This window comes from Atractosteus spatula, chromosome 5 (genome assembly GCF_055471065.1).
Source record: "Atractosteus spatula isolate fAtrSpa1 chromosome 5, fAtrSpa1.hap1, whole genome shotgun sequence".
In the NCBI taxonomy this organism is placed as follows: Eukaryota; Metazoa; Chordata; class Actinopteri; order Semionotiformes; family Lepisosteidae; genus Atractosteus; species Atractosteus spatula.
In genome coordinates, this window is record NC_142710.1 from 61,200,779 (window position 1) to 61,224,390 (window position 23,612).

At 37.7% G+C, this 23,612-nt stretch overlaps 1 protein-coding gene across 2 annotated transcripts in view; it reads right to left on the reverse strand.

Annotated features, from left to right (window-relative positions):
* LOC148835388 (POC1 centriolar protein homolog A-like) overlaps positions 1-23,612 on the reverse strand; it is a 53,927-nt gene that overhangs the window by 4,654 nt on the left and 25,661 nt on the right. For both annotated transcript variants that reach the window (XM_088916829.1, XM_088916830.1), the window contains exon 10: positions 8,081-8,284. In XM_088916829.1, coding sequence (XP_088772955.1) covers positions 8,081-8,284 — 204 coding nt within the window. The remainder of the gene's footprint in view (positions 1-8,080; positions 8,285-23,612) is intronic.

Consider the following 23,612-nt stretch of genomic DNA (forward strand, 5'->3'; position numbering starts at 1 on the left):
CACAAAGACAGTAGCATGTTTCCGAGACGTTCGTCAGGTCTAGTGCCAAGTTACCGTGTCAAATGCTAAAAAAACTCTTCAACCTATGGAGTATATGTGCTTTGTGATATCATCATAGTCATAAGGAGACGAAACTTTAAGTCTCTGAAGGTTTTCGGCCCCTTTTGTAAGAACACACTGGAATTGTCCTTTGAAGCGGAGTGGGGAGTTTAAATCCTATTTTATAGTCAGGAGAGGGAAGTAGAAGAGAGGAGGCAAATATGTTTATACTCATGGCTGGTTCCCTACAGAAGGAGTTGCGATAGCTCAGAAAAGAGAAGACTAAATTTTGTGAATAAGGATTGCCATTGTAACAGGCTTTCTGTTCATCACTTTTTTTTCCCAATTTTGTTTTTGAGAAGATGTTTTTTATATAAGAGGCTATACCAGGAATAATTTTTCCTTGTTTGTGGAGAATTATCCCCCCCCCCAAATTACCTTTTTTTCTAATTTCTTTCAATTTTACAACACAGTTCCTGATAAAATTAGTGACTGTGCAAGCCTAAAGGGGAATTTAGCCAGGATACCAGCCCTACGCATGCCACAGGATCTGTAATGACCACAAGTTAGTCATTTTAGACACCACCTCTTAGAGAATAGTGTGGTCTAGAGATCTGTATCACCTGTTGGTCTACCAACACCTGGTTTTCCTTGGAGGTCTCCCATCCCAAAGGAAGCACAGTCCTGCTTGGTTTCGGAAATCTACTGAAATCAGGGGTGGTAACTGTCAAAGTCAAAGTGAATCTAAAACCAGCAAGGTTGCCAGTTAAGTTCTTATTTGGATTATGAAATAAACAGTATTAAACAAATATGTCTGAGAAGACCTTCGGCACGATTAAAGAAAAATAATTATAATGAATGAATGATTAAATATTGACAGACTGCACATCCAAATAATAATTTTGAAGGAGGAATATGTTTTTCATTTCAACAAAAAAAGGACCATCTCTTTAACTGATCAAATAAGCACAAATCTACTAAAGCAGTAGAGTGATGCAAACTTTTATTAGCTGAAAGTGTGAAAATCCACATTAAGAAACATAAATCTAGTGTTCAGAACAAATGGAAAATAAGCATAGATAAAAGCCAAGAGGAAGAAATGTTTCCCATTCCATCACTGGTCAGACAGACAATGGGTAAGATGTACTGTAAACTGTAAGGACTGTAAGAACCTTATGAGAAGCAGTCACAACACTTGTGTTAATATTTTCCATTTACTGCCGATTTAGGTTTGAAGAAAACCTAAAAGACTATTAACTTCAACTTAGTCTTCATAGATTGGAGCTATTTTTGTCTGCTGGCTGCTTAATTTGGCTCTTTTCAGCTGTGGTTGGGTGTTTGCGATCGCTCTGGATATTTGCTTGGCGACTGCCAGGCTTGTTCTAAGAGACGCTTACAAGTTTTGCTCTCATTTTAATGTGTTACGCTTTTAAATATTTCAAGCTGTCGCACCATACGGAGTTCACAACAAATGTTTCTCATATTCCCTATTATCTGTAAAATGTGGTTCAGAGGACAATCTACTGCGTCACTTGGGATGCAGAAAACTTTGTACGCTTCAGTTGCTAACGCAGCAGATTCCCAGGTTCATGTGCCTTTGAAAAAAAGTGAATTATTTCACTTATGAATTATTTCATGTTGTACATGAGCCCTGGTTTTTAAGCAAAGTGTTAACAATCTGAATCTGTAATCATGAAATGTAAACGGATAGAGGGAAGACATTATGTTTTTTTTCCACCATGCATATACAACCAAAATCACATGTGGCAATTTTGCTGATTTGCTTCGGTTTGTGCTTTCGTTGTTAATCAGGAAAGCCCAGATCCAAGCAGAAAAAGCAGTTACTTTACGACGCTTTGAAGAAGCTGAAGAAGTGTGACTAGGAAGGAGAGACGGCGAGTCCGAAAGGTCAGAGAGCACAATTCCCTGTACGCGGCTGTAGGCCTGGAATGTCAATAAATGCTCCCACGTGCCTGGAAACCTCTTTCAAAACTGAATCTGTGAAGGTCAGAGCTATTTCCAACATGCCGCTGGAGGTGCACAGGGAAGAAATGACTTCCGCTTGCAATGGAAACCATCTGTTCACCCCAACCCTTAGGTAACAAACAAATACCAGCATTCAGCTGAAGCAGAAAAAACACATGGAAATGTTCTTTAGCAAAGGAAACACACTGGCATGGTTTTGTTTGTGAAGATCAGCGCACAGCACACATCAAAATGGAGGCCCTAGGGCCTATACAGGGTACAGCTAAATGCATCAGACCCGACCTATCTTCACTACTTGTATAACACTTAAAAACATGAGACTGTTTACCAACACTTTAATGTGGTTTAAATGCATCAGAATTTAACTCCTACAAAAAATAACTCCTGGTATCACTCCTAATTGATAAGTTCTCTCTATCCAAGAGGGTGGCCAGCATGAAGAAGGCTTTGTTGTTGTGCTGCTGCTTCTTTTACTATAACGAGAACGAAAATCAAAACTCTTCCCTGTCAAGACTAAAATATCACGATGATCCTTCAGTCACAACCTTTAACACGTTCCTCTCAAGCCAGATCAAAACTGAATTTAAAAAGAACTGCTAACTCACACTAACTAATACACTTAAGGGGAACTGAGTAGCTTTCTGTATGTCTATTATCTTGAGCCTGAAGCTCAATACATTTGAATTATAGGTACATTAATATTTAATGTATTGCAAACCGTGGGAAAAAAAGTTTAATGTGCCTTTGAAAGAGATATCTCTACCTGTTTTCCCCTCATCTGCTCTTGATATCATTTCCTGACTTTTTCCTAAAGAAAAAACGAGCGGTTCGACCGGGACATGTCTTCCATTGAGAAAATGAATGCGGAAATAAGACACAAAATAACAAAGAACAGCACTTTCACCACAGTGAGCCACTCACAAACTGGTTAAACAGGTCAAATAAGAAACATCTTGAATTCTTCCCCAAATGAACAGATGTGCACCTTAAAACTCCAACAAAATACTTCACAATAATGAAAAGGCGTGTTGCCACAACATACAAAAACATATTGCTGCAACATATTTTAAGCTATGAAAGGAAAACGAGGGACTTACAAGTAAGGAATGGTACAGTACATCACCAGTGTGACTATAAAGTGAATTCATAATGCTAGATAAAACATAAAATGGAAAGAAAGGTGAGCTCTCTGGAATTTAATTTCCTTACCAAATTTCAAAAAAGGGGTAAAATCAGATTTCAACACCCATCTTAAATTACTCTATGAGTAACAATAAACTAGTAAGGAAATTGAACGATTAAATATTTTAATGGCACATTTTCTTACTAGTCCATTTTGTTTTTCATTCCACTGACTAATACTGCATTTCAGCCTGTGGTAACAAAAATTAACAAATCTAAAAGTTATCCAAGGTTGAGGCTCATATTCCAATTGAATGTCAATGACTATGGCCATTTAATAAAAGCCACTCTGAAAGAAAAAGAAAGCACCATACTACAGGTATGGTAAAATAACCTTCATGTTTCCCAAGGAGAATAAAAAATAATCTACTGAAAATGTAAGATAAGTTTATGCTGTTTAAGTACTAACAGATCAATAGATGTGAAGCCATACTTTGCTTTAGAAAGATAAATAAGTTAAAGCTAAATAATATGCCTGTTGCTTTTCTCTAGTCAATCCGCTTGACGTTGTGTGGAATCGATTATTATTGGTAACCTCAGAACTGACATGCAGTTCGATATGCTTTCCAAACAGACCTGATTTCGCTTCCTCCTAGATGCAGCGTCTAAGGTGAAAGTATTAAAATGTGTTAGCACTGCTGCTGATTAGCTTTTGTAACAGCGTGAACACAGTCCCACATTTCTTTGTTAAAATAAACACTGATAAAATATGGAATTTATGTAAGATGATCACAGTTTACACAGCAAACATAAAAAATGTAAGTGTATGCACTTCAAAGCATTAAACATTGTTGTTGTTAATAAGCACAGATTTTATTAAGAGACCAGAGGTCATCCGGCTACACATCAGCTTCACTATTCTGTGGAATGCAACACAAAAATAAACAATTATGAAGAGGCAGCTAAGAATGACATAAACTTGATCATATGGTGCTTAATAAAGGTAGTCTTGAAAGCCAGACTGTGAAAGTAGGTTCATGAAACCTATGGAGGTCACAAACTCAACTGCACAGGTATTCACAATAAAGTAACTTGACATCTTTTTACATTCATTCTATCTATTAACAGATTCACTGAAAAAGACAAACGTAAACAAACTCAAACAGCCTTCTGTGACACATCTGTTGGAGATATCTTTTATGGATTTAAGATTAAATACAATAATACAATACAATGTAATACAATAATGACTGTACAGTATATGTCAGATCCCAATGTAACATCAATCAGCTATGCTGTCCTACAGTAATGACTTATCCCTGTGATGCACACAACCATTTCTCGAATATCAGTGGAAATATCCATTTGTTAATCACTCATAACTTGAGTCCTCCTGACGGGGAGCTCTAAAATAAGTAGAACAGAGTATTTTTTACAATACACATTTTTAAATGACAGAAATTACTACAAGAATACATCTTCATACTCTGTTATAAATTCATCTGTGTTTAAAAAAGGTATTTGGCAGATAAATAGGAAAATAACAAAGTCGACGCCTGTTTCCTTGTAAGCTAGATTCTATTTTTAGATGTCACGATCTAGGCTTTTAAATTGTAATTCCCTTTTAGACAAATTTCATTAGAAAACTCTTAAAATAATCAATATTGCTTTGCACAAAGTTTTATGAGATGAACAATATGCTTTCAAGACTTTTGTAAGCATGCACCTGTGTTTCTAGGAATTTTCCTGATGACGTCAGTGCATCAGGCTCAATGTGCTTACAAGGTCAGTCTTACAATCAGTTGTCCTTATAAGGGGCTTTGTTAATAACGTTCATGTTAGGATTTATTTTTTGGCTTGATTACAATTTCCTGAGGATGGTAAAATACTGCAATGCAAACGTGTGCATGCTGTCTGGAATCACATCTCTGTATTTTATTGATGAAACACTATGATTTTCAAATAAAATAAACTTTCACATACATAACTTAGACATAAATGGAGTTTGGAAAAACAGGTCTTAAAACAACTGAAGAAAATGGGGATTTTTGATCCGATGAGACAGATCAAATCATTCTTAAACTTGTTTACAGAAATTTGCAGTTACTAAATAAGTCTTTCATTTTCTGTAAATCAACATTTATTGCACCTACTCCTAATGAAATACATTTGTATCTGCGTTATAACACTTTCCATAATTACATGGAAGCCCTCTGAATTCACTTATTCCTTTTTTAATGTTACATTCATCAAGTAACATACAATACCTAGCCTGACTTGCACAGTTTTAATGAGCAGGGATCAACTGAGGGAGCAAACAAATTAAACCCTCTCCTGATAAAAGCTAAAACTTAGATAAAAGTTTATCTGACCTTGAGTCATGGATTACTCATAAAAGCACGTTCACCACCAAAAAAAACAAGAGCATTGAGAATTGAATACTGTAGAAATGAAGTATCATTTACTAAATGTTTTTGAAAAAATGGTTTCCACTAGAGACACAGGGTAGCATGTCTTAGTTGCAGCATGTTCAGGGCACAGGTGCGTGAACATATATCACTTGTTTCAGCTTTCTTGCCCTGGCTTCCTGTGTATTTCAAAATAACACTCAAAAGACTCCTGCTCACCTTTAAGGGCTTAAACCGCTTGGGTTCTGACTACTTCAGTGAATTGTTAACTCCCAATACACCAACGCACTGTTTGCACTTCCTGGACTCTGGCCCTCTTTTTTCATTGCTGATATGACGCTTTTGTTTATCCAAGACTGTGGAGTGATCTTGCAGCTCAAATCAGATCTTGGAAGCCAGTCAGTACTTTCAAATCCTGTCTTACAACATACTTTTACAATCTAGCTTTTAAATCTGGTTTCAGGATTCTAAATTAGTTTTAATTTATCCGTCTCCTGTTTTTGACTGTTTTCTTGTACACCACCTTGAAAGGACATGCCACGAAATGTGTAATATAAAATATTATTTCAAGACTGCAGTCAGGACCCTGTGTGGTAAACCTTGGTTTATTCTTCAGTCTTGATTGCAGCTCACAGTTGCTTTGAGCGTAGCAGGAAAGTGTCCTCTATACAGTATATACATCTTCTATCCCCATTCCTCCAATTCCAACCCCAAAACCGCCAACCATCCTACTCTTACCTCCTTCACACTCACAAAGAAAAGATGCTTCCTGGCAAAATATTCCTGCCCACACCTGGAATATTCACACATTCATTAACAACACAAGGACCCATTTAGTAAGAAAGTACAACCCTATTCTGAAGCATTTAAGAACAATGACCCACTTCAAGCCAATTAAAGTCACCATAATGCCTCCCATTGTGGTGACCTTCAGGTGACGCTGAGGTGGACCCGCCATAAACCAAACCTAAAGAACATTACTCACACAGAAACTACATTTTAATCATTTCAATGTAGTAAATGTAGTAATCCCACTGGATTACAATGTACAATGTACACATGGTATAGACATCCTGTTTGAATAATGCAAAGACATGCGACTGTTATGATGTGCTTTCATTAATGCACTTTAGCATGTACTGATCAAAAAGTTCTGAAGGTACATCCAAATATGCTTTCGCAGGGGTAATGATCTTTATATATAGTTATATATATATGAACCGAGAAGCAGGAAGAGTTGAAGTGACACAAGAAATTCTATACCATGAAGACGCCTGTGTTTCAGGTTGCAATTTGTTTTGATGTTGTTGATAAAAAATAGGTAACTGGTACAACTGGGATTCCTGGGCTGCTCAGCCAGTATGGTGAGTGGGTTGGAGGAGTCACATTCTCCCATGTTACAGCCGTGAACTGAGATGTGAAAATATGCGCTGTCAGTTCCACAGTGGGTGGGTACACAATACAATAACTGGCAATTCTAAGTGTCAGTAAAAAACTATTTTGATTGGGCCTTCTCTTGTTAGCAATTAAAGACAAATGTTCTGCAGTGCTTGACATGATGTCTTAGCCTGGGGTCCACTGCTGGGAATACACGGACCTCCAAAGCCACAAACTTTTAATACAACTGACTTTAAAAAATCATTGTGAAAACAATTATGAAAATAAGGATGGAGGGAGAGGGAAACAAGCAAACATTTGAATTTAAAATAAATATTTGAATCATTGAAAAATTCAGCTTAGCATACCCGTAATTAGTCATTGTTCCTAAGCACCGTGCTCTTGAGACATGTAGAGCACGAATCAATAATCTAATGCTGCACAGTAGAGTAAAACAGAATGTAAAGTCACAGTGCTGGTTAGTTCCCCTGCAGCTCCTTGGAAATGAACAGAATGAATTATTCATCGCAGCCTTCACTAGTCTTCAATGAAACCCATGAAAACTGATTAGACGTTTATATACAGGTCAGGCACAAAAAAAAATAGAACAAATTGCCGTGCTGTCTGATCATAATTAAGTATTGATTCCGAGGCTGTATCTTGAGGTAATGTAATATGCAGCTCATATACTGTAGGATGTTGAATTAAAAATGAGAAATTGAATTGTACATGTTCCTGTGAAACTGCAGCACTTGGTTTCATTAGGTAATAGATTTTTTTCAAAGTAAAATTATTCATTGTATTTAAGAGCATAAGGTTTGCAATTGAGAAAAGGGTATTCTCCATCTCACTTGTCTGTTTCCTAGCAGGCAATAGGTATGAGGCTCTCAGCCAGCTGTTTCATGAAAGAAGCAATAACACCACCTTCCTTTAATACAGCTGGATAGCTTGTTCCTGACTCCCACAACCCTTTTGCCAGAGTTATCAGCTGTGGACAGCTCTTTTGTCCTCATTATGCCTCATCAGCGGGGCATAGCCATCTCTTTCAGTGCACAGACACAATGAATGAAGCATACTTGCCCAAATTATGTTTCCTCACAATTTTTATTTGCTATTCAAAGGACTGTAAAAAGAGTCCTGCTGCTTACCTGAGTAAGGACATCAAGCTGACCAACAATGTGCTCCAAAGTGCTGGTTAGGGCCGCCGAGATCCCTGTCTCTGCAGTCTGCTGCTGGGAGCTGGAAGATTTGACTCCAGGGTCTCTTTCGATCTGGGAAGCCCTGCTTAGGCTTTGACTCCTCTTTTCCTGATGAGAAACAGGAATGTCCAAGACGTCTACAGCTTCTGGGGGCTGAGGATGGAAAAAAAGAGAGAGGCAGAAGGGTCAATAACATTAGAGTCCAATTAGCAGGATTGTTAGCTGCAGTAAATACAACATGCGGTCCATGGGCCTTTCAGCCTACTGGCACAGGGACGACTCACAGAAAAGTAAAAAGTATTATTTAAAAATTTAAAGCCATACAATCAATTTCTGTAACAAATACACTATTAGAGACGCCACTAAGGCAACACGTAGACAAGCATTAAAAAAACCAACGAACTACCCATAAATAAAGCAGAACAGAACATGTGGAATTCAAGTAAAACACAGAAAAAAACACTTAAAATGGTTATTGTAGTACTGCTTTATGAGAGGAAGTCTTGTTTTGCCTTCTCCTGCTATTTCTAACATTTCAGGCACAATAAACAAGGAACCAAACAGCGAGATCGCAGGGCACTTTTCCTGTAATAAAGTGCTTCAGCCATTGCTGTCCTTAAAGGCACTTACTGGAAACATCTGGTGAACAGGTGCATTAAAGGGCAGGCCCCTGATCCAAGGTGGAGAGGGTAAATATTTGCAGTATATCCCTGGTGATTGTGAGTTAAACAATAAGAGATGGACAGGTCGGTGATGCTCTTTAGAGCCCGGAACTAACAGCTATAATGACAAACCTTTTTATTGAGGGCTTTGTGATTACCAATACCAAACCTATTGTACATTTTGTGAATGACAGCTGCAGATCGCTGGGAAGATTGTACTTAAAAATATTTAGCAATACCGAGAAAGCTTCAGGGAGAAATTAAAATGTGCACATCCAGTTAAATATTAATTGCTGGGTTAAAGACTATAAAGTGTATCTTAGCTGAAAACTATTTGATCTATTTTAAAGGAAGAGGCAGCAATATGGTAGTCAAGAACTCAATGAGCACAAAAATCCTATGTCACTCAGGAAATCAAATACTACATGATTATGCCAACCTTCAGACATGAATCCATTAAATATCCAATGTTGAAGATGAAAAGTATATGTACAAATGTACATGAAAGAGCCACAGAATTTGTCTCTTAGTTTAGAATGAAAAGCAATGGAAAAAAAGTGTTTCAGTCTTATGGCGATTTAATAGCATACGAATTTATGAATTCATTTTAAGTTCATATTTCATCTTTGTTTTATATTTCAGCCTTTTGAAATGTTCTGACCTAGACAAGATCAGGTGCATTGTGTGCCTCCCGGTCAACTGCACAAGTCTGCCAGTTCAAATATTTATTAACAAAGGGGTATAGCCTGACATAAATCCAGAGCACTTAGAGAAGCACACTGCACAGCTATATTTAACATCTCAGGGTGGTGAGTGGAACTGGTCCAGAGTATACAGAATTAGGATAGGATACTCTTTTGTTCGAACAAGGACACGCTGTTGGTCTCCAATAGGAATCACAAAGTCAACAAAGCTATGGCTGGTTATCCACAAAAAGGGAAATGCTACATACAGACAAACATCATGGGGGAAGGAGATATAAACCTTAATACTATACCCATTTTACTTGAAAGAAATATTGTGCGAACCTCCTAAAAGCTTCTCTTGCTGCATTATTCTTTTTGCAAAGGATAATTTCTAGTACTAAATATTCATCAAGGGTCTTTATGCGTCACATATCCTGCTCAGACACACATTTCCGCCTTATTTGGACTTTCTAAAAACCTGGATTACTAGGGTATGTATCCTGCCTTTCTTCATGAAAGTCAGCTGCCCTCGTTGTTAGAATCTCTCGGCTGGAAAAGCAAAAGTAATGTGACGTCAGAGCACCTTCTGCACATCAACTCAGCTCCAAAGAGACAAGTCAGAGAGCCATCATCTTCCATTCTAATTATCCTTCACCATGCTGGCCAGTCATTGCAAACATTTCATTCACACCTGAGGCTTGACAGAGGGGGATCTCTTTGTTTGCTCAATAAGTTACAAAGAGACCATCTTTCCATGCCCCCCTCCCACACATGCCTCTCCCCACAGGATATGAGATTTTTGCTGTGCACAGTAGCAGTGCGGAGCTGATGGATATAAAAAAATCCTGAGCTAGTGCCAAGCAAACAAAACTGCACCAAGGTGAAATTAACTCTTGGTGAAGAAACGAGCTATTTACAGAAGAGCAATAAAGCAGCTGCATACACATATGTTCATTTGCACCATCTGATTCAGAAAGACTTACACTGCGATTAAAAAGCCTTAATGAATCACCTGGACTGGAAAAACCAACAGTGGAAAATTTCCTGAGGCCCCAATGAAACTTTTGAGTTAGACTAGCTCGACAGAGCTATCAATGCCCCCTTGCATACAAAACCATTGGAAAAAAAGCACACTAACCAAATAAAGCCATTCGTATGGAGCATATACGAGGCAGGTGCATTTATGCATGTGATAGCTGTGAGCCAACACCTTACTCCCACACAACTTTTTAAACTGCCTGACGGTCATGCTAGAATCTGGCTGTTATATGAATTAGGAAGCAAAAGTATCATTTTTCATTCTTACAAGAATGTTTTTCCATTCCATTCTAGTCTAAAAAGACAGAGCTTTCACTCTTCTGGAACAATTCAAAACAGAGAAATCCATTCTAATCCAAAACAAGGCATGGCCTACAGCTATCTGTCAGTACAGACACCAAAGGATTAACTGCAACTGAAATCTATTTTATTAGAAAATAAGACCGGCTGCCAAAACTGAAATTGCTGGTTTTAATTTGTTGCATTCACGTTTAGCTCCATTTTAATTTGTTTTTGGTGATTTAACACAAATATTTGTGGTTTTAGTTTGCAATTCACTCATGACTGGTCTTGATTCTCTTCGTTAGCAATATCATTGCAATGCTGTGAACTGTAATTGTCGTTTAACGTACTTCTGAGATGTAGCTAAAAGGCATAACACAAACAGAAGCCACTCTGAATGTCTGACTGCAGTCCATGTTAAAACCATAAAACACCTATCTGAAAGTTTAAGGGGCTGACAATCCACATTTCAATTAAAAATGTTCAGTAAGCGTTTGGATTGTTTGGAAAAACTGCTGAAAAAAACAATCGTTTCCTGACTCACGTTTTATACCCACTGTCCCTTATAAGACGCAGCCACTTGGTCGTGGGCTCAGTTCTGAAGTGTATAATGGAAAATGCTGATTTAGACACTGTAAGAGGTGGTGGGAGGTTGTTAGAAATACCTGAGTCTCTAGCATCCCTGAACTCAAGCCTTTTTGAGAACCAAAATGGAAAAGATGTGAATGACACATTAAGTAAAGTAGAAATTACATATTTGCAATATCATTAGCAAGGCTGAAGTAGGCAAAAAGAGTCGCAGGAAACATATAATGTATAGAAAATCATTACAGGAGAACAAACGTATGCAAACAGTATGATGAATTTAGGTACCAACTGATCTCTTGATCACAGTTAAAGCGAGAGGGAAAAAATCATTCCTTCTACCTTATACTCCCATAGGCATAGCTTAAAAAGTGACATACAATGCCATATCCTTATAAAAAAAGGAGGTTATGGTAAAGGCATGAGAAATACGTGTTTGATCTCCATTAATCAGGACACATGAAAGTGAGCTGAAAGATAATGAATCCCTTTGTCTCCAGTCCTGTCTTCAAACATGAGCTTGACCGATGGCTAAAGATTCTTTCAATGCTGCCTATTTTTTTAATCTGAACTGGAGGAACAAAGATAATGTTTATAGAGTCTAGCTCAGCGTGTACCCCTGGCTTTGAAGTAGCTGGCTGCAACCTTTTCTGCTTTCAACACTCTCTTATCAATGTGACTGTTGGCACACTGGCCCTATCTGCAATGGGCATGCAAGAAAGAGAGGCAGCATGGGCTTCACGGAAATAAAGGCTCAGAAAGCGTATTACTGAAGGCCGCTTAGGCTCAGCAACAGAAATGATTAACATGAAAACAGCAGCAGGTAATCAGGTAGTAAACTGCGTGCACTCGCTATATCTAGGAAAAATGTTCCCATATTGTTTCGTCACTCAACCATTGTCCCTTCTGAAGTCTTCTGAATTCTAAAACAATGTTAAATTATAACAGTATTAGTTCAGACCAGATAAGATGAATTTTTATCTACATGTATGGACACATAGCTTTCCTAAACTATTTCATTAAATGACATACTACTGCTGACTGATTTAAAAACAATGCAGTCATTTAAGCAGTATTTTGTAGGGATAAAGATGGGGCCGATAAAACGTTAAGCACAAAAAAAATCAAGAAAAAAAAGGAACCAGCAAATCACAAACTCGGCAGGATTGTGATCCAGAGATTCATGCCCCGAGAACTATCAAAAGAGCTCACCAATTCTCCATGGGTGACTTCACTGACGTTTTTTGGTCTTGCCAAACATACAAGACAGTTTGAAAGGTATGGGATTAGGATTTGAGCTACAGAACCTTCACTGTTTTCAGTGACAAGACTAAACAGATGTCATGAAGATCATAAGACCCTCTAATACACTCAGGTTGAACTGGAAATTAGGTTTTGTACTCCTTATCTTTTCATGTTTCCTCCCATTTCTAATGAACTTAGATATTCACACCAGAGGGCCCTACTGAAAATCTACATTCATTGTGCTCTGCGTCATTAAATGAGGAAAGGTTTACGATTCATATATTATTGTTCTCCCTTCTCTTTCCCTCTACCAGTTTTGAAAGTGGGAAGAAAAAAATCCAGAAAAACTGTAATGCATAAATAAATCTGCAGAACTACCATGCAGCATGTACTAAGGAGGTACTGTGACACATATGTGAAACACAGCAGGAATTCAGCAGGATGCAATCAGCTCTCACCAGCACACAGTCACGTGTTCCAAAGACAGAACATCTTCGATTCATTATTACGGTAATCAGATGTACAAAGCAGGAGTCATTTTTTTTGGTTTTGTATAAATCTTCATAAAAGTGCCTAGCTCTGATTTTTAACAACCTCTTTACAAACCTTTTAATTATTTTGAGCTCTGTTCAGTGCAGCAATAGGAACACCAAATTGGACACTATCAACAGGGCTAAATGAATCTGACTCCAAAACAGCCTCATTAGTCAGAGTGAAAGAGATGGACATATAAGGCTATATCTGGGCATGTAAAATTGGGCAATAAAGAAAGCTTCATTGGTTTGAATTAAAGGCTCACGATTCAATTAAACACATACTGTGTTTCGTAATTTAAATAACTGCCAATCAGTTCATATTGCATTGGCCTTTATAGAAATGGCTATACCAATTGTTAAATGTATGGAACTTGTTTCACTACTCTTCAACCCAGCATCAGAACAATTCTGTAAACCTCTTCACACTGCTTGACCCAGTTATTCCTCTAATTATGTCCCCTCAAACGAAAAAAAAAATCAAAAGGGAACAGCTTACATTTATTGACATTAACTAGACAAAGAACGGCATAACAACCCACTCTTTGTATGATCGCATTTTGTTAATCCTGTTTATGAATTGACTCCCAGGGCGATGAGCAGTTTCTCTCTCCTTCGGAAACTCAAAGGGTCTTGCACTGTCGTAATTGGCCTGAAACGCAGCTGTATGATTAATAAATAAGAACTATTTTTACACATCAGCAGGGCTCGCCCTTTGCCACATGACTCCGTGACATGTTTAAGGTTTCTGGCTGCTCCTCAGTTCAAAACTAGGACTATGTCCCAAAGTAAAAAAACCATGCACAGCCAATTCCAATTAAAACTCACCTGTTTATCTTCCAATACTGACCTTTTCACACAAAAGAATAATATTGCGCTGAACTGCAGCTCTAATTCTAAGTTGCAGAAATAATAATATGCACATGTATTCAAACACAAAAATGTACTTTCTATTAAACATTTTATAAGATTTTGTGTAAAAATCACTAACAAGCTATAACAAAATAATATTAAGGCAGTAAATGGAGTCAAGAATGATCCAGAGCTCTAAAACATTTTAAAATACTATGATGCATTAGACACAACATAACAATGCTAATATACTCAATCAGAAGGGTTTCCAGATGTGTAGGCTTTAGGCCATTATCCACTTTAAAATGCCCCATTTTCATATTTTATTACTGGAATGATGACACATTCTCTAAGTATCTGAAATCTCCCTATTGGTGTTTAGTAATCAATAGCCAAATTTCTGTTCTCTGCCAAACGAAAGCCAGCCAGCCTTTCAAGCATTTTATAATAACCTGCCCACCTCCCCAGCCAGGCATGTATAATTAAAAGAGAAAAAACAATCCCATAGATCTCTCCAAATACATTTCATATGTTACATTCCCCTCAGTGAATAAAAAAAATCCAAACAAAATAAAGGACAGGAGATTCTTCAAGGGGAAACAGGTGCATAATGGGAATTAGCTGCTGGAAAATGCGACTGTTTCCCTAGGCGTTCTCAGACTCCGATAAAAGACACCTTGTTAATAACATAAATGAGCTGCAAAAGGCCATGGGGAAAGCCCGCTCTTCCATGTAAATTCACAGGTTAGTAGGTTCCCTGTTTTTTTTTTTTCAATTTGCAATCTTAAACCAGAAATATGAGACAAGAAAACTGCTCTGTACCAGGTCTTTGGCAGGGTGCTGTTTCTCAAATATTTAAAATTGCGACACATTGGATTGTGTTCAAGATTGGTTATGTACTATGTATTATAATTGCAAGTGAATAACCATAGTGTAACTAATTCAGCTATTAGTTCAGTATTAATTCAGATTAGTTCACTATTAATTCGGAGGTAGTACACAAAAAGTCATTGCTGCTCCAGAGACAACACAAAGGAGAGCAACCAGATTTATTTCTGGCCTTAAGGGAACGTCTTACTCAGACACAGACTCCAGTCTTTCAAGCATGGAAAACAGAAAATCACGTGGATTATTCTTTAAAGTATTCAAAATCCCAGAAGTTAGAGAGAAAGTCAATTTAGGAGGTTTCTTCAAAATCAGCAATAACCCAATCAGCAAACAGACCAGACTCCCATCCAAGTGGAAATAAAATTTAAGGTCTTTCAGGACAATCAACAGGAGACTCTTCTTTGCACAGAAGGATTGTGGGAGTCTGGAACCAATTCTCGAATTATGTATTTGAAGTGGACTCTGTGGAATCCCATATAAAATACATAGAAATTTTAGATTATCGAGTTACTAGCAAGATGGGCAAAATTTGTAACCTTTTTGATGTTACTATATGAGTTAGTATAAAATGGAAATGGAAGAGGTTTGTACTATATCTAACTGAAGCCCAACACAAAGAGAGTTCTGGTCTGTTTCTTCCATTGACAAATGTAACAAGCAGATTTATTTTAAGAAGTGCCTGGAGCTGCAATCACTCTCTACAGATTTGACGTTTTGTAGTTTATTCTGGCAGGTATATCAAGTAGTGTCTATCTGCTTATACATTATGTTGAATGGTAAGGTCAAAGGAACAGAGAAAGGATGTAACACAATAAGGAGATGTTACTTCAGTTTATTGATTTTTAATAAAGAACAAAATATTTCCTATTTAATCAAAATATTGTATATAGTAAAATACTGCACTTATCATTAATATTCATTATAAATAATGTCACTATGTAACAATTATTTATTAGAAGCGTTACTAGGTATCAATACCATATATGTATAATGACATTACAAAATATTCTCCAATCTTGCTTTCACATCAGAAATGGTTAATAAGTGTGGTTGAATATTGGTACAACGTTTAGAGTAACAGATACACATTTAGAAGCAGAGGAAATCATTTCAATTGAGCCTGAAATGATGAAAAGATAAAAGATAAGATGAAATAGTTCAGAGCTCCGAAAACACAAACCCCAAACCAGATTTTTTTAAATAAAACTTTGCATTAGTAAATTGAGAAAATGTGGATAACCAATATTTTTGAATATCAAAAATCCATCTGTTTGGGAAGAACTATGAAATCTTCCACATTCTGCGACTGGAAAAGGTTAATATCATTGTATTAAAAGTAACTTCCTTCTTCTTCGACTTCATAGTAAATGATGTAATACACCTTTGACTAAACACAATTTTAAATAAAAAAACAAATTCCCATAGATTTTCAAATTGTACTGGTGTCTGGTTTCCTAGATTGTACAATTAACATTCAAGGTCATACCAATTTTAATTAAAACGAGTGACCCGCTATACAATAAAATGCCTGTGCAGATACTGAATAACGCATATTACATAACCTCCACAGCAGGAATTTTGTGCATCTAGAGAATGTGTTAGAGAAAAGGCTTGACACATTAATTTTTAATAAGTCAAAAGCATTGCACTGTACACAGATACTGTGTTTAGAACTCTTCAAGAAAAAGAAGGCTGCCTGCAGAGGAACATTTTTGCTGAGTGTCAAATTCAGAGATGCTTCAGTATAAAATTGTTTGAGACAGAATACAGATCCTCACACAAAGTTATTCACAGTACAAGAATACAGTCTATAAATATTATTGTACAGTAAATTGTGCTTATCCAGTCACATTAAAATGTGCTTATAGTGCTTTTAACAAAAACACCTTGTAATTGTAACCTATATTCATACATACTTGTTGTAGAATGATGCCAAATCATAACTATGTTTTAAATTAATCACAGAATTAATCAAACCACATTTGTATACATTCCGCACTATTTTCAACATTGCATAGAATAGAAAAGCAAGCGTGAATTCAGATGTGTGTCTTTGACTGAATGATAATACCATAATGGTCATCACTGCTAGGAAAGGACACATATACTCTTGATAAGACATCCGTAAAATGAGGAGGCTCTCAGTACCTATCCGAATAATGCATCTTCCTGAACACAAAGTCTGCTGTGCGGCATCCAAAAAAACAACAGAACCGAGACTAGAACTGAAACAGAAAGTCATTACGATGCCCAACAGAGCCTCAAAGATGCATTTGGAATCGCAGGAACGGACTGAACCTGGCACATCTTTCTGAACTTGTCAAGTAACAGGCGAAAAGACTGATTCAAGGAATTTTTAATTGGTTCCAATAAAGAGAAAGGCCATTTACCTTATGTGGTACAGACCTGTCTCCACGAATGTAATGATGGGATAATTAACCTACTTATTTGTAAACCACCCTGTCACAGAGAATAGGTTTTCTCTGGCTCATCATACATAAACTCCTTAGCAACTGGGAGTGAATACATTTACCCTGAACCTCCACTGAATGTGAATAAAAGGCTGATAACTGCTGTAGGACATCATTAATTTAAAATTGTCTCTGGCACCAGAGAGGGGTTGGTGCCATAATGACCTAAGCCTACACTTCAGATGGCTGTAATTATACCTTACAAATGTAAGAAATCTATTACAAGCTATTAGAGAAGGCTGTGATGGCAATATGCAGGAGAATATTAAAGTACCCAGCATAACATTGTCAATATAATGAATCACTTCACCTGCAGAGGACATTAAATGACTCACTCACCATCTCCCTAGAAGTGCCAATCTATGGCTAGAAATGAACATCCTTTTAAAGAAGCAGTGTCCGCAAACCCCAGCCTAACATTAGGAGCTTAACCTAAAAAAAATCTCTCCTAACCATGCGGTTTGTGAGATAAAAAAGCATGAATAAAGCATGTTTAAAGATCTCAACAAAATACACTACTACTTTTGTAACACTGTGGTTTGGTCTCAGAGATTTTCCATCTGAAATGTAATGCACTTTGGGGAAGAATCCACTTTTTTTTAACTTGTTGATCTCAGGGCTGTGTACAACATTCCTAGCAGATGAAGTGTTCAATTTTTTTTACCTGTCTCATCCCTGCCTCTTTTTTATTGGAGATGAAGGAAAACTATTCAAAAATATAATGATAAGGTTATAAAAGGACTTGATGAACGCTGACCACTAGTTAGTCCTTAATGTAATTAAAGCAAGAATGTCTAGAAGTATTGCTTACTGTAGTCTAAAACTCCACTTCTCAAAGTTATTGATCCCTGTAACATAAGAAGCAGGTAGAGTGCGGTCACTTCCATAAAGTCTGTTTTTAAAAACAAATGCATGGCTCTCACGAGGCTCTGAATGATACCTCTGAGTGCCCTTGTTCCTTTAAGTAACACTAATGAAGTGCTAGAATTATAAACCAGGACACTGCGCTGCGCCTTCACCAACTATATTCTATACTCAGTCAGGGCTTTTCTTTTAACAGCCTTTGTGACATTTGACTAGGGTTTTAAATATTTAACTAGCACTAATGGTCTGTTCCTTTATCCATTCTCCTGACAAAATAGCAGAACTCTAGAAGCTTTGGATGAAATCCAGGCAGCCCCATAAATGTGGTTAACAAGAAACTGTGCGACTATTTTCCACTTTTGGAATCAGCACATTCTGACCTCCAAAAGGCAACAATTTCCACAAGTAACCTAACTCTGCATATAACCAACATGTTCACTTTGATTTGCAAGGGTTATTGCAAATATATAAAAAATGTGCAATATCTAATCAGTATCAGAGAGATGTGAACTTTACAGCAGGTATTATTATTATTAAGGCGTATGCCTGGAGTATGTTTATTCTCCCCATGTTCATGTGGGTTCCCTCCCACAGCCCAAAAACATATTGGTACTTTAGCTGGTTTCTGGGAAAATTGACCCTGGTGTAAGTGTACGTGTGTCTGTCTGCTCTGCCTTGAGCCTGTTCCTTGCCAGGATAGGCTCCCCCCCACGACCCTGAATTGAATTGGAAGAAGCAGTTAGAAAACAGATGGGTGTCAGTCAGTCAGGTGTCTTGATCCAGAAACATTCAAATTTTGGTTCCATCACAGAAGTCTTCAGCCTACTGTTTGACCCAAGTAACAAGGTGTGTTGTACCACTGTTCTTCAGAAAAAAAGAAATTGTATACAATAACTTCTCTTTTTCACTATTCCCTTCTTTCCCCTAGAGACAGGGACTGTCATTTCTGTTTTGTTTATGTCTCTTCCTTCCAGTTCAGCAGGGGGGACACTTTAGACCGAGAAGACAGGAAGCTGTCTGGCGGATCCTGCTATAAAGAGGTTTGTATTTATGGCACAGCACGTCAAGAAAATGAAGCCTCATAAGGCTGCAGCTTATGGACTGAATCACTCAGGACTGGATGTTCATTACTAACGAAGCAAGCTCACCACTCGAGCCCTAATGAACCCAGCCTGCTGTGCAAACAGATGGTTTCAATGTTCAAAAAGGCAGGATTGCCCTCAGGCCCGCTACGCATCTCCAATTAGACAGGATCGAGACACCCTCTAGAGGAAAACCCTGTTACCTTTTACCTCCAAGGAGTCCCACCTGCTACGACAAACTGAAACTAAACCTTTCTGGAGCTGCCAGGTCACCTTGCACTGAAGTCTTTTGGACAATTAGGAGAAGAAAAGAGCCAAACCGAGCATAAAAGAGATTCCAGCGTTCTTCCACTTGCTCTTTGTTTTCCGCACAACAGCCCTGCGCCCCAGCTGACTGAGCCCAACAGGTATCGTTCCCTGGAACAACTGCTAGCACATCACGGTGACGACAGCTGAACCCTCGCTCCACCACTGACATGGTGTCAGGCTGAATCATACCAGGACCACAGAAGAGACACTAAGAATAAATCAGCTGTTATATAATGTCCTCTGCCAGATGGCTCCACTTCTGAAGATGCAGCTCCTGGACAGTCACATGGTTGACAGCTTTGTACTACTGTACTTCTTTACTTCTGCCTCAGCTTGGCAAGGTTAGAAAAAAAACGAGCAAGAACCCTTGACATTCTATTCTTTACTGAAATGTATGCTCTATTAAGACAAACGTTTTCATGAAGAATAGCATAAGCCGTACACTAGGGCTGTGTAAACTTTGGGCTTCAAGCCAAAACAGATGAGTGAAACCCTTTCTCCTTTTCTCAAATTGCAATCGTACTGTTTTATGTTCACGACATGCTTAGCAATTACATTCAATGACACAAAGGATGCACCACTGACAACCTTCAAAGACGTAGATACCCACATGCATCTGGTACAATACACTTCACTGAAAGATAGCACTTCATGTCTGAACTAACACAAGAACATTAGACAAGAAAACAACGGGAAATGTGTTAATAATACATAGGTAGCAAAATATTTTCACAAGATTCTTAAAATCTTGATCACTGATGTACACTTAAAATATGTTGTGTTTACATTATTGTGTAAGGTATGACACTCCTTCATCACACATATCATCTATTTATCCACTTCAGACTATTTAAAAACATATTTTGTATTGATGCAACACATCTTCCAAGTTTAAGAAATGCCCAGGTAGGATGGTCTTGTCTATAAGACATGTAAATACTTGAATTTTGTATAATTCTAATTAATTCTATTTCTCTTAATTAAAACATCACACACATCAATTAATTTAACCTGGGGTATAAAACCGGAAAAAAAAATTACGGCATAAGAAATTTAGAATTTATTATGAAGTATAATTTAACATTTTTAAGCACTTAATAGTAGACAGTTAAACAGTAGTCTGAAAAATGAACAAACCTTGCTTTGTACAGATCTGAGCAAGATATCAGGAAGTAAATGATTTGAGCACTTTGCTGAGCTGACACATATATTAATGATGTTCATTCTCATCATCTGTTTTTTTAAAATTTTAGAAAATCTGAGTAGGTGTTTTAGTTTCATTATTACACTACTGAGGCAAACGTATATGGGAAAACAAACCAATAAAAAGTTTAGCAATAAAGAAACCCATGGCTACAAAAAGAAGGAAAGCAATTGCCACATCCAAACCTTCATTCCAAAACCATTCTTTATAGGGGAAATTGCCATCTATGAATGACATGTGTGTGTAAATGTATGCTCCATTCTCTTCAGATGTTGTATGATTAAAGCCAAGCGTCTATGGAAATATGATTGGCACTGAAGTGCTTCTGATAGGTTGCTCTTATGTCAGCATACCCATGTTGCCTTTCAAATACCTGTTTAACAGGGAAACTCAGTCTAAAATCCCCTTGATTTGCTGCAAGTACATTTCAGTAAATAAATAAGTCTGCTACCCAGACAAATCATGACCCCCCTGTTGCCTCTTGAGAGACACATGGACCTAGAAACTACAGTGCAGGATTAGGATAAACTATTCTTAAATAAATCATATAACTGTACATTCAGAACTATTTGACTCATCGAATATTTAGACCCAAGACAGACTTCAACAAATTCTATCCAGCTATTGAATTATACACAGATTTGCACTTTGAATCTGATTCAAAAGAAGTCTGATTGCACAATTAGCATTACTAAAACGTGAAAATAGAGAACGCCATAGAGATCCTGAGCCAAGTCCAGAGATATTTGCCTCTGCCTGGGCTTACAAAATAACAAGCAGTTATGAAGTATGGACTGGTGCGAGGTTACTTCAGCGATACTGACATCTTGTTGATTGAGAGGGTATAAAGAGTTAAGTTATGTGAAGGGCTTGAAAGTAAACCTCAGAACTTGGGAACTGCAAATATCCGGGAATAGAAAAAAGAAGTGCTCACTATCTCCCAGTCACAGCCAGAGTCAGCACTGTTCCATATGCCGAACAATATTCCTCACCAAACGCCTGCTAGTACTTTGTTAGCCCTCCAAAGCAATATTACATTCTACAGATGCGGCACACATTCATTGAATCCTTTCTGCCATGTGAATATAAGCCCCAGGCCAAATTCTCTGAAAAACAGGACTGACTGGTCATACCTGGAACAAAATCCCATCCATCCATTTTCTAATTGCTTAATGCAAAATACCAAGCAAAAAATATATATATATTAAAAAACGCTTAGTTTTTCAGCCTTGAAAGAATAAAAGCTAAAGTAAAAAAAATACCTAGAATATTCTAAGGAAACACAAACCCCTGTTTCACTTAAATTAACATGATAAAGCTGGGCATCTGAAACTTTACCTCCGCACATTCAACAGAGGAGGGAGACCCGAACTACCTAGTCAAGCTTTAGTATCTGTTGCAGACTCTCATTTCAAAGCAAAAGATCCCTTTCCAGGTCTGATGCTAATCAGATGCCAAGAAAATAACCATCATCATACCCTACCTCCAAGACCCCCCTTATCCTGGCAGAAACCCCACCATGAGCACAGGACTATAATGAGAGAAAATTCAGGCAGTAATCACTGAGAAAATATCATTCCTTCAGACAACCAAACTATAAAGGAGACAAATGCTGAAGGAATTCAGGGTTATTAAAATATTAAGACTCCAGCCTCCAATTTAAACTTGGAAGGAAAAAAAATCAAAAACAGACAATCAAATCTTTTAAGCTTTAAGATGTAGCTCTACATCTCTAGCTGTAGTTATGTCTTCTATGTCTGTAGTTATGCAGCTCGTTAACGAAAACAATCCAAGGGCACTGATAGGTTTTGGAAAGGAGAGCAATTGTATATGTGCCTGTTCTCTCATGCAAACTGTAAGAAATGTACTGTATTTACCATTTGAAGAGTCTAAACACTCCTGAGCAAGCAATGATTGATAGCTGAGAAATATAGATTAGAAGAGCACAGAAGGTCCAGGGTACAAGACAAAATATAAATCAGTCATCTGTGTTAGTGAGAAAAAAAAAGTTCAAATGAATCCCCTTCTTTGTTGGAAATATTTATTCCTGTGTAATTTATTCCTGACACCTTATACCGTTTTGACGGATTCTGCTCTTCTCAGGTTCGAGACGCACTAACAGACAGCCCATCCTTCCGACTGTCATTCTCACCTGCCCATCAGCACGGTTCAATTCAAGTTCAATTCAATTCTGACAAGGATACTCATCACGGCAGGCTGCCGGGGCGAAGACCTGATCGAGTCTGTGCAGAAGTACCCGCAGCACGACGCGTTCGTGCATCACCAGAGCTTCACCGCGGTTTCCAACTAGAATCTCATTCAGGTTGGAATTGCAAAAGCAATTCTCCCCAAAGTCCCCAACTGCACAACCTTGCAAATAAGCCTTTTGAGGAAAATATAACAACTTACTTTATTTTCTCCGTGTATGAAAAAGGGTTTAATTCATCAAGTATTTGTACACGTGGTTTTCTGAAAAAAACTGCAATGGACAATTAAAAATAATTATAACAATCGTTGCAGCTGCACACTGAAATAATGCAGGGTAATTCAGACCCAGGAAAGGACACTCTTCCTTCCCCCTGAAGGGGACAGGCTGGACTGTACCTTCTCCTCAAGAGGCCAGAAACATGTAGGAGCCTTAAGTCTTAAAGAACAACATATTCCAGAGGCTGACGCTACTCGTGCGTTTTATATGATACCAGAAACTAATCAGCATCATCTATGACACAATGAACTTTTGCACTCAACAAATGAAGGACCTTAGAGCTAAAAAGTACTGA